The following is a 12,672-nucleotide window of genomic DNA, read 5'->3' as shown; positions in this document are numbered from 1 at the left end:
ACTTCTAGTACTCTGTGAGCCAAAATGGATGACACGGCCATGTCAAAAAAAACCTGACTGATTGAGTCATCGGAAGATCGTGCAACACAGAAACAAATGGTTGAGTTTACAGATGATCAGGGAGGAAAAAACAGCCGTTTGAACGAGTGTAGCAGGTTGGCTTACACACACTTGATTATTTCAGGCTAAGCAGCTTTATTCACATCCAGTGCGGCGAGATGTCATCACCAGTGCTTTCTCCTTACAGTCATGTGTGCTACTGTCACACTGGAAACTTTTTGATATTTTTTATTACAAAACACACACTGGAAATGTTCTTTTGGGAGGTCAAAGTTTTTGTTAATAACTATAATTAAATATCTTTACATCCTGTGACTGTGTAAAAACTTAATAGTGTGTAACTCTATATGCTGAAACCGGTGTCTACTATATGCTGGAAGTGCTTGAAGGAATCTTTCTCCCTCCAAACTCCTTAGTCTTGTTCTCATCCCCCCACCCCCTTCACTGGAATCTGTTTCTCGGCTGCCAACAAAGCAGAGGCACACCTTTTTTTCCATTTCATCACAAATCAGGATTTGGGAAGAAAAAAGGCAAACAAAGAAAGCACATTTGGAAGTCATTTACCGTACTGACAGAGTCAGAGCTGCAGCCTGTATCATGAGGCAGGGTAAACAACACGCAAACACGATACACAATGCCTCACGTACGACAGTCAACAAATCTAATACTGCTTTAAAAGCCTTCAGATCTGTAGGCTGGAAGACTTTCTTCATTAAATCAACATTTGAGCCCTCAGAGAAGCAGCTACGCCTCTTTCAGGGCCTCTGATCAAAAGACAGGCTGATGTAGGTGTTATACAAAAATGACAAGAAGTGTTCATGTCATAAACACATTATTAAAGTAAAATGTCTTTTTTTTTTTTTTTTTTTTTTTTTTGATGCCATTTTTGAAGTAAATGTGAATGGCACTTTCCAGCGCCAACTCTGACACAGTGCTAGAATTAAATATCCGATCTCATGAGAAAATGTAACTTGAAAATGTAGCTGCAGATGTTTTCTGTGACGGGGAGAGTAGAGCACAGTCTCGTGGGTTCCCTCCAGCCTGCGAGCGGCGAGGGGGGTATGTGAGGGACAGGACGAGGCCAAGCTGTGAGAGCAGTGCAAGGGCGTAAAGTGTAAATGAGCACCACCTTCACGGCTTCAAGTTCTCATGGAGGAGCTTGGAAGGATAAATGGAAAAGTGACAACTATGAAGGACGAGAGAGGACCATGCCTGGACTATTTATGTTATGTTTTTTTTTACGTGAGTGCAGCAGTCATCCATGAGGGGCTGCCGCTTCTACTTTCACTTTGTGTTTGTTTATTTTATAAATAAAATGTTGAAAAGTTTGCCGGCTCCCGCCTCCTCCTTCCCTTATCAACGAACTGTGTTACACTCCACTAACATAGTACTCTTGTAGTAGTGTATGAAAATGAGTGAGCAAAGTGAGAAAACCATAGATGCCATCTTCTGAAATTATTCGGCCCACACAGTGCATGGGTATTTATCGCAGGCATGTCAAACTAATTCCCTGGAAGGCCACAGCCTAGCAGAGTTTAGCTTCAACCTTAATTAAATGCACCTGATCTGGCAAATCAAGTCCTTCAGGCTTATTTGAAAACTACAGGGGCTAGTTGCATAAACCGCTAAGACTAGTCTTACCAGTTAGCCATCCATGCTTTTTCTTTTAGACTGTTCATAACTTTTTCAAGTTATTTCCCTAAAAACTTAGATTTGCCTAATTTGATACAGAAAAGTAAGATTGAATGCCTTTTGACTAACTGCTAGTGGGTCATACTAGATCTTAAGACACTGTTTTAACATAATGGCTATGTTTATGCGACTGGCCCCAGGTCTGTGTGTTGGAGCAGGGTTGGAACTAAACTCTACAGGGCTGGGACCCTTCAGGAAGAAGCTGAGTGTACATCAGATACTGTGGTGCATTATGTGATTGAATTAGTGCACTTAATTATCACCACTATGGTTTCAGCCACTATGGTTATGAATTTTTTGGATCTTCTTAGTTTTGGTTACCTGGACTTTCAGTGGGACAGGAACCTCTAAAGTTTCATTAGTTTGTGTCTTAATTTGTGTTTTGGAGATTAACCATGGACTTATGGGTTTGGAACAACATAATGAGTTGTGTTAATGTCATGGGGCATTGAGCGTTGGAGCGAACCTGTAACAAAGCTCCTTCAGCTCCTTCTTAGCTGATTGAAAACAGCTCAAGAGAACATGTTTGTTTTCATTAGTAACGGGGAATGTGGACTGCTGCGAGGGACTTCTTTCACACTCACCAAGGTTGGGTTGAGAGAGCGCCATGGAGCGCTGCTGTATGTTGGCGTTGTTGGAGGCTTGATTGTGCAGACTCATCTGGGTCACTGAGGGTGTCATGTTCTTCCTGGGGTCATGCCATGTGGTGATCTTCTCAATGTGACTGCACAAGAAAAACAGCAAATGTTCACATTAAACACTTCTGTAGAAGGGTATTTACACTTTTTGGATGGTCAAGCGAATCAGAACTATTCAAGGAACACATTGGTGATTTTGCACCATAGGCATTTTAGCATGATCCTTTAATCTACTGCAAAACCCTTTTTAGAACCCAAACATTTTGATTTCTTGGCCGTGTCTAACTACAGTGGCGTCAGTGTTGGGGAAGCTTGTCAGAGACCCTAAAGGAACATGTGATTATGGGGTAAAAAATGCTGTGTTCACAAAATGGTACCTAACCTACAATGTAAAAGAAGATTATACATACATACACACACACACACACACACACACACACACACACACACTATACCATCATTCACCATTCATACAAAAATGTTGCGCTCAAACAATTTTTGAGGTCTTAGAGAATAAAAACAAAGTCTCTTGGGTGAAAGCAAAGGTTTTGCGAACTTGCAAATGCAAACTTACTTGGGTGTCAAAAATGTTTGATGTCAATTTGGGTGACAGCATTTGAACAGACAAATTTAAACTAAAAATACAACCAACAAAACTATATAAGCTGCTATTTTATGTCAGTTACTCTACAAAACCAGATATCATGCTAGTGGTGCACAAGTGTTTCTCTCTGGTGGTCTCATGTTATTTTAACTCTTGTGCTGAAAATGCCAGAATCTGCCTTAAATCGTTCAACTCAAGCCATGGCTGGACTCAACACAGCTGTTTGACCTGCAGTTCTAACCACACGGCTCTAAATGTCCGGCATGAACAAACTCTGCGGTACGTGAACCGAGTAACAGGTGTTTTCCTCACCAGTTCAATCACTTCCTCGCCACTCCTCCACCCTGAGTGAACCCTTCAAAACTGCAGCTACATGAAATTCTGGCTTCTCTACATTTTTTCATGCAAGGCCACAAGCGCCAGCCAGGCGGTTGCTGAATGACAATCTCAGTGTCCCTCAGTCAGAAAACCAGTTTAGAGTTTTTTTTTTTTTTTTTTTCATTATCAGGTGGGCTTTACTGTCTAGTTCAGGGGTGCTCAAACCTGCTCCAGGAGATCTGACTTCCAGCTGAGATTAGTCTCAACCTTGATGAGCCGGTTCAGCTGTGTTTTGTTAGAATCGGAAATGAGCTCTGCAGGAATGTAGATCTGTAGGACACGGTAAATGATGAATGAAATGCCAGCATTGTACAGCATTGGTTATGCTTCTAAAATTGGTTGTCGGGAAACTTTTTATTGACAGTCGATCACCTGCAAAGCTAAGGGGGTGGTCAGTTTCGTTCCACTGACTGCCATTCCTGGACAATCTCATGTGAAGAAGTTTCACATTCCGCTTTGTATGAAAGTTCAAGTTTGCTGAAAATAAGGCCTGCAAATTCAAATGATGTGAAAACGTGTGACAAATAGAAGATTGCTATCTTACACTATGACCACTTAGCTTTGGAATTGTTATTATTTGTTATACAATGAATTTATGAGCGTGACATCATATCACGTCCATTACATTTTATATTTTAAATGGAATGCAGGATAAATTCTGAACTTAATTCATACAGGGAAATTCCTAGTTATGGAAAGTATTTGAATAGAGTTACACTGTGAAATATAAGGGATTTTTTTCATTATTCTTAAGGTGCGGTCACATTAGCCAAATTTTGGTGAAATTTTGTGGCTAAAATATGTTAATTTTCTATTGTCTGTAGCGATGTATGAAGCAATTCTCACACAGAAGTCACTATTAAACCAATCAGCTTTCTGTTGGCCAACATAACAAATTTGCATGTCCAACTTGAACATGAACAAAATCAGTGTTGGAAACTTATTTTGGCCTCATGTGAAACTCCAGACTGTGGGAAATGACTGGATTTTACCCACAAAATTTTGCTGGGCAAAGGTAAATTTGACTGGACCTGTTGAAACAGAGAATGATGGAAAATGTTTCTAAATGCAACACTGTCAGATCATTTCTGACAAGCTTATTTGCCTAAAATAGTACAGAAAATATGTATAGTCAACAATCACACTTATACCTTAATTATGACAAAATCAATCAATATAATAATCTGGGCCTAAAAAAAGATGTAGTTTCTCACTGCAACTACATCAATTTTATTGGATTCATGTGTGCTCTTTTCATCATTTCAACATAACTTCAGGGCAGCAACAGGTTTCAGTTTTCACATTGGTGACATGTAGACACATTTCCCCCCTCATTAACGTATGGCTTGGTTGGTTACATTCTTTACAGATATTTTTTTTTTTTTTTTTTTTTTTAAGTTTTAAACTAAAATATATGCCCCATCAACTCCACCTGCTTGTTTGTACACAAACTGGACTGAACATGGGCAAATGAGTCACAAAATACACAAAAGCCTCAATTAGAGAGTGACTCACTCAAACTATTCATGCTCCGCTGGGAAGATTATCTACTTCCTGCTGATCTCATGCCCGCACAGTGACAGAACAGGAAGCCATGTGTCCATGTGCTGTCTGACCTTTCAGTTCTTGTTTTGAGAATGTTTGAGATTATATATGATATATATGAGGATGATTCTTTAATTAGGGGAACTTTTTAGTCCCGATAATATTATTTTAAAGCACTAAAATTCACATTAAATACAGGTCCAGGTTTCATCCAACAGGTTAAATAGTGTTTATTAAACCTGACTGTCAGTTTCTGAAGTTTTGGTTTAAGAGACTCCAGCTGTGTGAAATACATCAACAGTGGTGTTAATTAACAGAGCTAGGATGCTAGCAGGCTTAGATTTGGTTTAGATTTATGAAGGTCTGACAGGAGAGAGAAGGAACGGGCCCTCGGGGGTCTTCGGCTTCTGGGGTGGGGCAGCTGTCCTGCACCTGTGGGCTGGACCCCTTAAATTTGAGGCCCATCTTCCAGCACGCTAAAGCCAATATGTGCAGTGGAGCAGCTGTTTAGCAGCTTATTGTTAAAGCAAACAGCAGTTTACTTACAATTGGTCAATGGCACAGTTTTCACTTTCTCGTTTTGTAGAGTTTTATAGGACTAGCGACAGAGCAAAAAATAAGAAGCAAGTTATGAAAGCTCTCAACCATGCAAATCTCAAAAGACTGAGACATTAAATAAATGTGAGGGCTGCATATTTCAAAGTAGCAATGCAGCACTGTTGTACATTCTGAAGGCACACGGTTTCAGAGACGTTTGCAATCAGAGAATACTGTTTACACCAAGCCTTTAGGTGTTTATATTGTAATATGGTTGTAAGAGTGCATATTTTATCTCCCTCATGTTTTAGAATTAGCAGCCGGCAATGGTAGAGCATAGAGATTTCAAAATAAGAGTCCCAATCTTGTCTATAATTAAAAGTCACACATTATGCATAAAGTTTTTTTCTGATTATTATTGCTATTTTGCTTGGAATTTTATTGATGTATTAAACTGCATCTGGCATTTAATTCAACAAAGTCTTAGCTATTAAAAATAGCTTCTCTCTAGGCCACCCGTTACAGGAAGGAAAGACTAAGAACATTATTAACTCATAATATTCATTGTACAGTTTGTACTCGTCTTGCCACAATAATCTGTTTATTATAGTTATTACAATCTTGTTGTCCACTTATGGTACAGTTATTTTATTTCGTCCTCTGTAATTGAAACATGTAAAAAAAAAAAGAAGGTCAATTAGCATAATTAACAATCAAATCAAAATCAATTACCTACAAATATTGTGATTTTTACTTTTCCCTACACCTCTAAGGTTAAAGACACGGTTTGTAGTTTTCCAAAAAATTGTTTCTGAACTGGTTTGGAAAAATGAAGCAGAGATTAGGAGGCACGCTCAGGTCTCGCACAGCCACATGCTGTTTGCAGAGGAAACACACACACACACACACACACACACACACACACACACACACACACATACACATACACATTCACATACACCCACACATCTCAAAGAAACAATGGCTTGGTGGTGGATTAGAGGTGACACACAGGCTGAAACAACACTAACACACACTCACAGTAAACAGATGGACACAACACCTCTGAGCTGAGCTTCCCGCTCTTCCTGTTACCGTGCTAGCAATGGAAAATAACACACACACTCCAGTATAGTTCCAGTGCTTGTCATGGGCCAAATTCATGTCAACAAACATGCACTGTATACACTGCAACAGTGATTGAATCTCTCTCAGTCGCCATTTAAACTCACGATTACATCTAAAGAGGGGCAATCCGGCAGACTTCTGGGATTATTTATACCAGAAAATCCAGGCTTTAAGATGCTGTCCTGAACACAGGTCTGTGAAGGGTTTTATATGGAGGGTCTAGACCAGTGGTCTCCAGCACAGTGCCTACGGGCACCTGGTAGCCACATGGAGCCTGTATGTCGCCCACAAATAGCCTCAATTCATACAAGTATAATATATATATATATTATATATTATATATTATATATATATATATATATATATATATATATATATATATATATATATATATATATATATATATATATATATACACATACATACATATATATACAGCTATGGAAAAAATTAAGAGACCACTCCAAGTTCAGAAATCAATGTTAAGTGGTCTCTTAATTTTTTCCATAGCTGTATATTGATGACTCATGTTGAACCACAGATTTTGTCCAATCAGATGCACTCCAAAAAGAGTCCCTCCCCCTAATACCACCTGCGACTGACTAGAAATTGGCTGTGATGTAACTAAAGCATATTAATCATTAAAATAAAAAATGGGATGGTCTTTTTGATATGTCTCATCCCAACTCCCTGTTTGAAAAGAAAAACTCTACCCAGATCAACCCCGTCTAATGTTCTAATTATACAGCAAGCAGTGGCAAATCTGAAGGCACCTTTCACCCGCATGTGTGTTCAGCGTCCAGCAAGAAATCTCCTGGAATGTGAGTCTGTCTGTAGCCATAGTGATTTCAACACACTCCAGACGGAGCTGGCACATAAACACACACACACACACACACACAAACACCACACACTTACTTAAGAAGAAAATCTTTGTTAGATACAGTATATATAAGATTTGAACCCACCTTAGTGGGTTCAAGAGTGCTGACTCTTGTACAAGTCAAATATGTTTTTTTTTGTTTTTTTTGTCAACTATTATTCTGCATATTGTTATTATGCATATATTGTTCAAAAGTTTAGGGTTCATAGTTTGGGTTTTTTAATGCTCATTAATGCTGCATTTTTTTGGGGATCAAGAATACAGTTGTATTTTGAAATTCACCAATAAAAATAGTCAGTTATTCTTTATTTCAGTGTTCCACTTTAGACATTGTAACTTTGCAACTACATGTCAGCTCTCATTAAGGTTAGTTGAATAAGTTGACATGTAGTTACATATAGTTAGCAGAATGTCTAGAAGTGGACCATCGAAATAAAGTGTTACCAAATAGTCATTTTTGACTGACTGATTTAACCTTTTGTGCAAACTGGAATCGAAATGCTCCACAGGATCAAAAGTGTTTCTCTTTTCCTCAAAAGGTCATTTCATCCAACAGGTTATAATAAAACTGGGTGGATGGTAACTGTGGTTGCATCTGGGCTGAGTCAGTGACATCCTCCCCATTCAAAAGTGGCCCATCCACAGGGTGACAGCAACCCAGCATGGCTCTGGGACTCTCTCCACCCAGCTGTGCTAATTGAAAACAGGAACAAAAGAAAAAGATCCACTTTCCCAATTACTCTGAGCTCGGGTTACTGGGGAATTCCTGCACATCCAGCACAAAGGCAACTCCTCCTCAGAAGAGAAAAGAAATCGGTGACGGAGGGGCTGTCCATAAGACGGATCGCCAGAGGTCAGATTTAGATGGTGGGGATTGTTGAAGAACACCAGCTGGATATTGTGGAATCAGAAGTATTCAATTGAATGTGAAAATGTGAGGGAGGGGCATGCAGGAAATGGAATGCGCTACTAATTATAGTCATCCAGATTACTGCCGCCAGCACAAGGAATAAAGCTGAGCTCTGACATCTTCTGTGGAAACGGGGCAAGTCGTGGCTTGTGTTTGCAGGCCTGGTCAGCAGTGAAGACAGTGTGACGTCAAGCAGCTACGCTTAAATTAGCTACAAGTTAATACAAAGTTGATTATTATATACTGTAAAAACTAATGTAAAGTTATTTAAGAGGGGCAATATATTTTAAACTATCAGATGATATTAACTTTTTTGGAATCTAAGCAGTAGTTAACTATTACACATGCTTGTTACATGCTACATTGACATGAAATATTATTCTGGTTAATTTTTAAAATAATCTTGATTGTATATTACCTTAAAGCTTCCACTTAGGCAAAAAAAAAAAAAAAAAATTGGTTACACTACTGTAAAGGGGACGTATTATGCAAAATTCACTTTTATATAATGTTTGAACATAAATGTGTCGGCAGTGCGTGTACACAACCACTCTATAAATGGTAAAAATCCATACATGAATCCCCATAAATCATAATCAGTGTCTCAGAACAAGCCATTTGCAGATTCTTGCAATGTGACATCACATTGCTTAGGCCCTGCCCACGACTGCTGATGGACTTTGCCCTATTAGCATAGACCCCGCCATGAATGAACTGTATGAAGTTCGCCATGTTTATCTCCTTGCCAGAGCATTTAACAGCAGCATTCAAGTGAGAAATGTATTCTTAATAAAGCTTAGTTATTCAAGATTGATACAGATGTTTTAGTTTTTGGTAGTATCTGAGGCACGAGCTGTAGAGGTTCTGCCCTCTTCTGTAAAGCAGGATGGGGAATAGCAGCTTCCACCCGTTTTTCCTCCCACTCAAAAATGGGCATTTCCTACATGGTATAGTAAATGATTTGTGGGGTATTTTGAGCTGAAACTTCACAGACATATTCTGGGGACACCTGAGACTTATATTACATCTTTTAAAAGAGGCATAATAGTTCCTCTTTAAGGTGCCTTTGTTACAGTGTAATTATACATTTAAATACAGAGTAATATTAATTAACTACACAAGGTTAGGGTAGGATTAGGGTTTATGGTTAGTTGCATGTAATTATGCATAATGTACTGTTTGTTTGTATGTACTGTATTGCTATAATAAATAATGTAATGTGTAACAAAGACACTGTTAAAATAATGTATTACAAATATTCACAACTGGCCTGGTGATTGGCCAATCAGAATCAAGTTTTCCAGATTATATACATACATACATATATATATATGTATATGTATATTTGCGGGGAGTGAGGGGGGAAATATCACAGTAATATTGAAAGGAACAATATCTTTATAAATAATAACAGATATTACTTGTTTACAAACTGATTAGTATTTTATTTGCCAAAAAACTGTGAGGATTTTAGCCAAGTTTATTATAGCTTTGCATTTTTTTTTTTTTCAATACCGTTTTTAAATTTGCTATAAATTCAGTTTCGTTTTAAATAGTTTCATTGAGTTTGTTAGTTTTAGTTTAGTTTTTATTTTGTGAACACATTTCTATTTAGTTTTTATAATTCAATTTCAGTTTTAATTTAGTACAGTTCAGCAGAGTGCAGATCAAAGCTAGACATTTTAATGTAAACTTAGTGATGCAAACGTAGCAACAATCCTGAGATTGATTATGGGGAATAGAAAAGTATGCAAAAATATGTCAAAATGAAGCAGTTTGTACTCCTTAAAAACACAAGCTGTGCTCCAATTGAGGGTCCTTATTCAGTGTTCATTACTCCTATCTCCCTGAGCACACAATATCGGTTGAAGTTCATTATGGAAGTTTAAGGTGTGATATCATACTTCTGTAAATAAATATATATTTCATAAATATACCTGTGTATATAATACATCCATCCATGTGTATTTATTTAGGCTAATATACATTTAATATTCTTATAAATTGTCATATTTGAAAGTGCTGGACTGAATGATAATGTAATTTGGTTATATTAGATGTATGTTTTATTTTATTTAACCATAATCAAGTCGTGTCTTGCTCACTTCATACCGGTGAACAAGCGCATATAAATCATACTGTACCTGGCACTCAAGAATAATGTTTCACTGTTTATTTTAGTGAAACTAATATTTTTTTCATTTTTTTATCTGCCATAAGCTGGCAGCTAAATGATTAGGAAGACAATTATTTAATTAATTAATTATTTATTTCAGTTTGTTTTTCAGTAACTCATTAGATTCGTTTGAGTTTTATACATTTATTTTGAAATTTGTATTTTATTTCAGTTTGATTTTGATCAATCGTTTTCGTCTTCGTTTCAGTGTTTGTTTACAGAAATAACCTTGGTATTAGTTTTATTATTTATAAATTATAGTTTTAACTTTTTAACTGTTCTTCTGTCTCAGCTTTTTTGTGACTGTGGTTTGAACATCACAATCATCCCACCTCAGTCAGTGGCATGAGTTTAGGGTGGAACGATGCATGCTTAAAACAAACCTGCTTAAAAACAGTCACTGTTTTTGCAATTCCATTAAGTGATGCTAGCGAAACAGAAATGACAAATTTATGTTAGCAGCATCAATAGATTTAGTTAGTTACAACTCTAACACTGAAAACTCACAATAAACTATTTGAAACACTTTTTTGTTTCTCAAAAATAGGACTCAACATCACAAAGTCTCAAGCGCTAACATGACCACTGGGTCGAAAGGCAAGAGATAGTCAATGATACATTATTGCCGTGTTTGCGTGGAAACAGACTCCAAAAATACTTATTCAGCAAGTGGAAAACTGAAGCAGTCCCGCATCAGATCTACCTCAGCTGTTGTGAAGGACTTTGGGCGGCTCGTCGTGTTACTGGTTTGGACAACTGGCCTGTAAGTGTGGGAGTGAACGGCCAAGCAGCTGCCATTGGGTGGGCTAACTTTAGACCTGGCAGGGATTTACTGGGTCTGTTCAGTCACTCAACTGTTTACTAGCCATACTGCTCCAGAAACAGAAAGTCAAAGTACCAAGTTAACATACAGAAAACAATAGTGTGATCTCTGCATACACTGAGTGGACAGGTTGTGGTTGTGCAGGAACTACAGCTCAAGCCGAGCGTCTGAATACAGAGATCTTGACAGTAAGCCAGTGAGTCATGACTACTGCCTTTCCCGTCAGAGACAAAGCAAAGCCTTATGGGAAGTTTGGGAGTTGCTTGACCCTTAGCACAATTAAGAGGTTTGTCATTGTTCAGCTACACAACAAGAGTTAAATGCCTGTTTAAAAGCATTAAATACATTACTGATACATTTCAGTATTTTGATTATTGACACAAAAGTTTGTCCCGAGTCCAGATCCCCAGATTCATGCTGGTGTTGAGACTCTGCATGATTTGGGATGATCTCATTAGGACTTTATAATGCGGCAGTTCTGGACGGCAGCCCAGTATGTTAAACAACTCCAGTGCGACTCTGCCCAGACTGAAGCCTAACAAGAAGCAAATTGTGCTGCGGAAAAGAATGTACTGATCCGATCTCTTAAAGCGGAGAGCTATTGAGCCTCTCATGAACCCACAAAACTCATGAATATCACTGGCCATCAAAGTACTCACGCAGCCCAGCTGTGTGAGAGAGAATATGTATGTGTGTGTGTTGTGTGTGTGAGAGAGAGTTACGGTTTGTTTTAAATCAGTAGGATTTGCTCATTTGGTGCTTTCAAACTGAACTATAAATGTTTATAAAGTCCTAAAAGAATATGTTCTTGTCATAATTTACCCTACTTATACAGTATATATACACTGCAGTTCAAACATTTTTAAAAAAAGAAAAAAAAAAGAGAAAAGAAATCTCTTAATAATGTTCTTTGTGAGATTCACCCATAAACCACTGTGAATGTCTGAAATGTATAGTAAACTCAGCAGTTCTCACTAACCCTTTACAGATCACTACATTGATTAGCTACACAAAGACAGTTTCCTTGAGTGTGTGTGGGTTGTTGGAATGCTGAGTTAAATTCTGGCTCAGCATCACCCTGACAACAACCCGTCACCTGTCACCCATTCCCACATCACACATTAACATATAAACACCCTCAAACCTGCAGCCAACATCCTTTCACGCAGTTAATAGTTAACTTCATTCACTTTAGTCAGTTTCTAATGTGTGTGAGTCTCATTACTGGACTGAAGTACCAAAACATTTAGTTAAACATTGGTAATGATGCTATGGTGAAGTATAACTTGTCATAACTT

General features: G+C 37.9%; 1 protein-coding gene across 2 annotated transcripts in view; it reads right to left on the bottom strand.

The window, feature by feature from the left end:
• Positions 1 to 12,672, bottom strand: part of wwtr1 (WW domain containing transcription regulator 1) — a 59,571-nt gene that overhangs the window by 21,587 nt on the left and 25,312 nt on the right. For both annotated transcript variants that reach the window (XM_067395780.1, XM_067395781.1), the window contains exon 2: positions 2,337 to 2,476. In XM_067395780.1, the coding sequence (XP_067251881.1) occupies positions 2,337 to 2,476 (140 nt within the window). The remainder of the gene's footprint in view (positions 1 to 2,336; positions 2,477 to 12,672) is intronic.

Source organism: Chanodichthys erythropterus, chromosome 10 (genome assembly GCF_024489055.1).
Source record: "Chanodichthys erythropterus isolate Z2021 chromosome 10, ASM2448905v1, whole genome shotgun sequence".
In the NCBI taxonomy this organism is placed as follows: domain Eukaryota; kingdom Metazoa; phylum Chordata; class Actinopteri; order Cypriniformes; family Xenocyprididae; genus Chanodichthys; species Chanodichthys erythropterus.
This window is presented reverse-complemented; position numbering and strand designations above follow the sequence as displayed.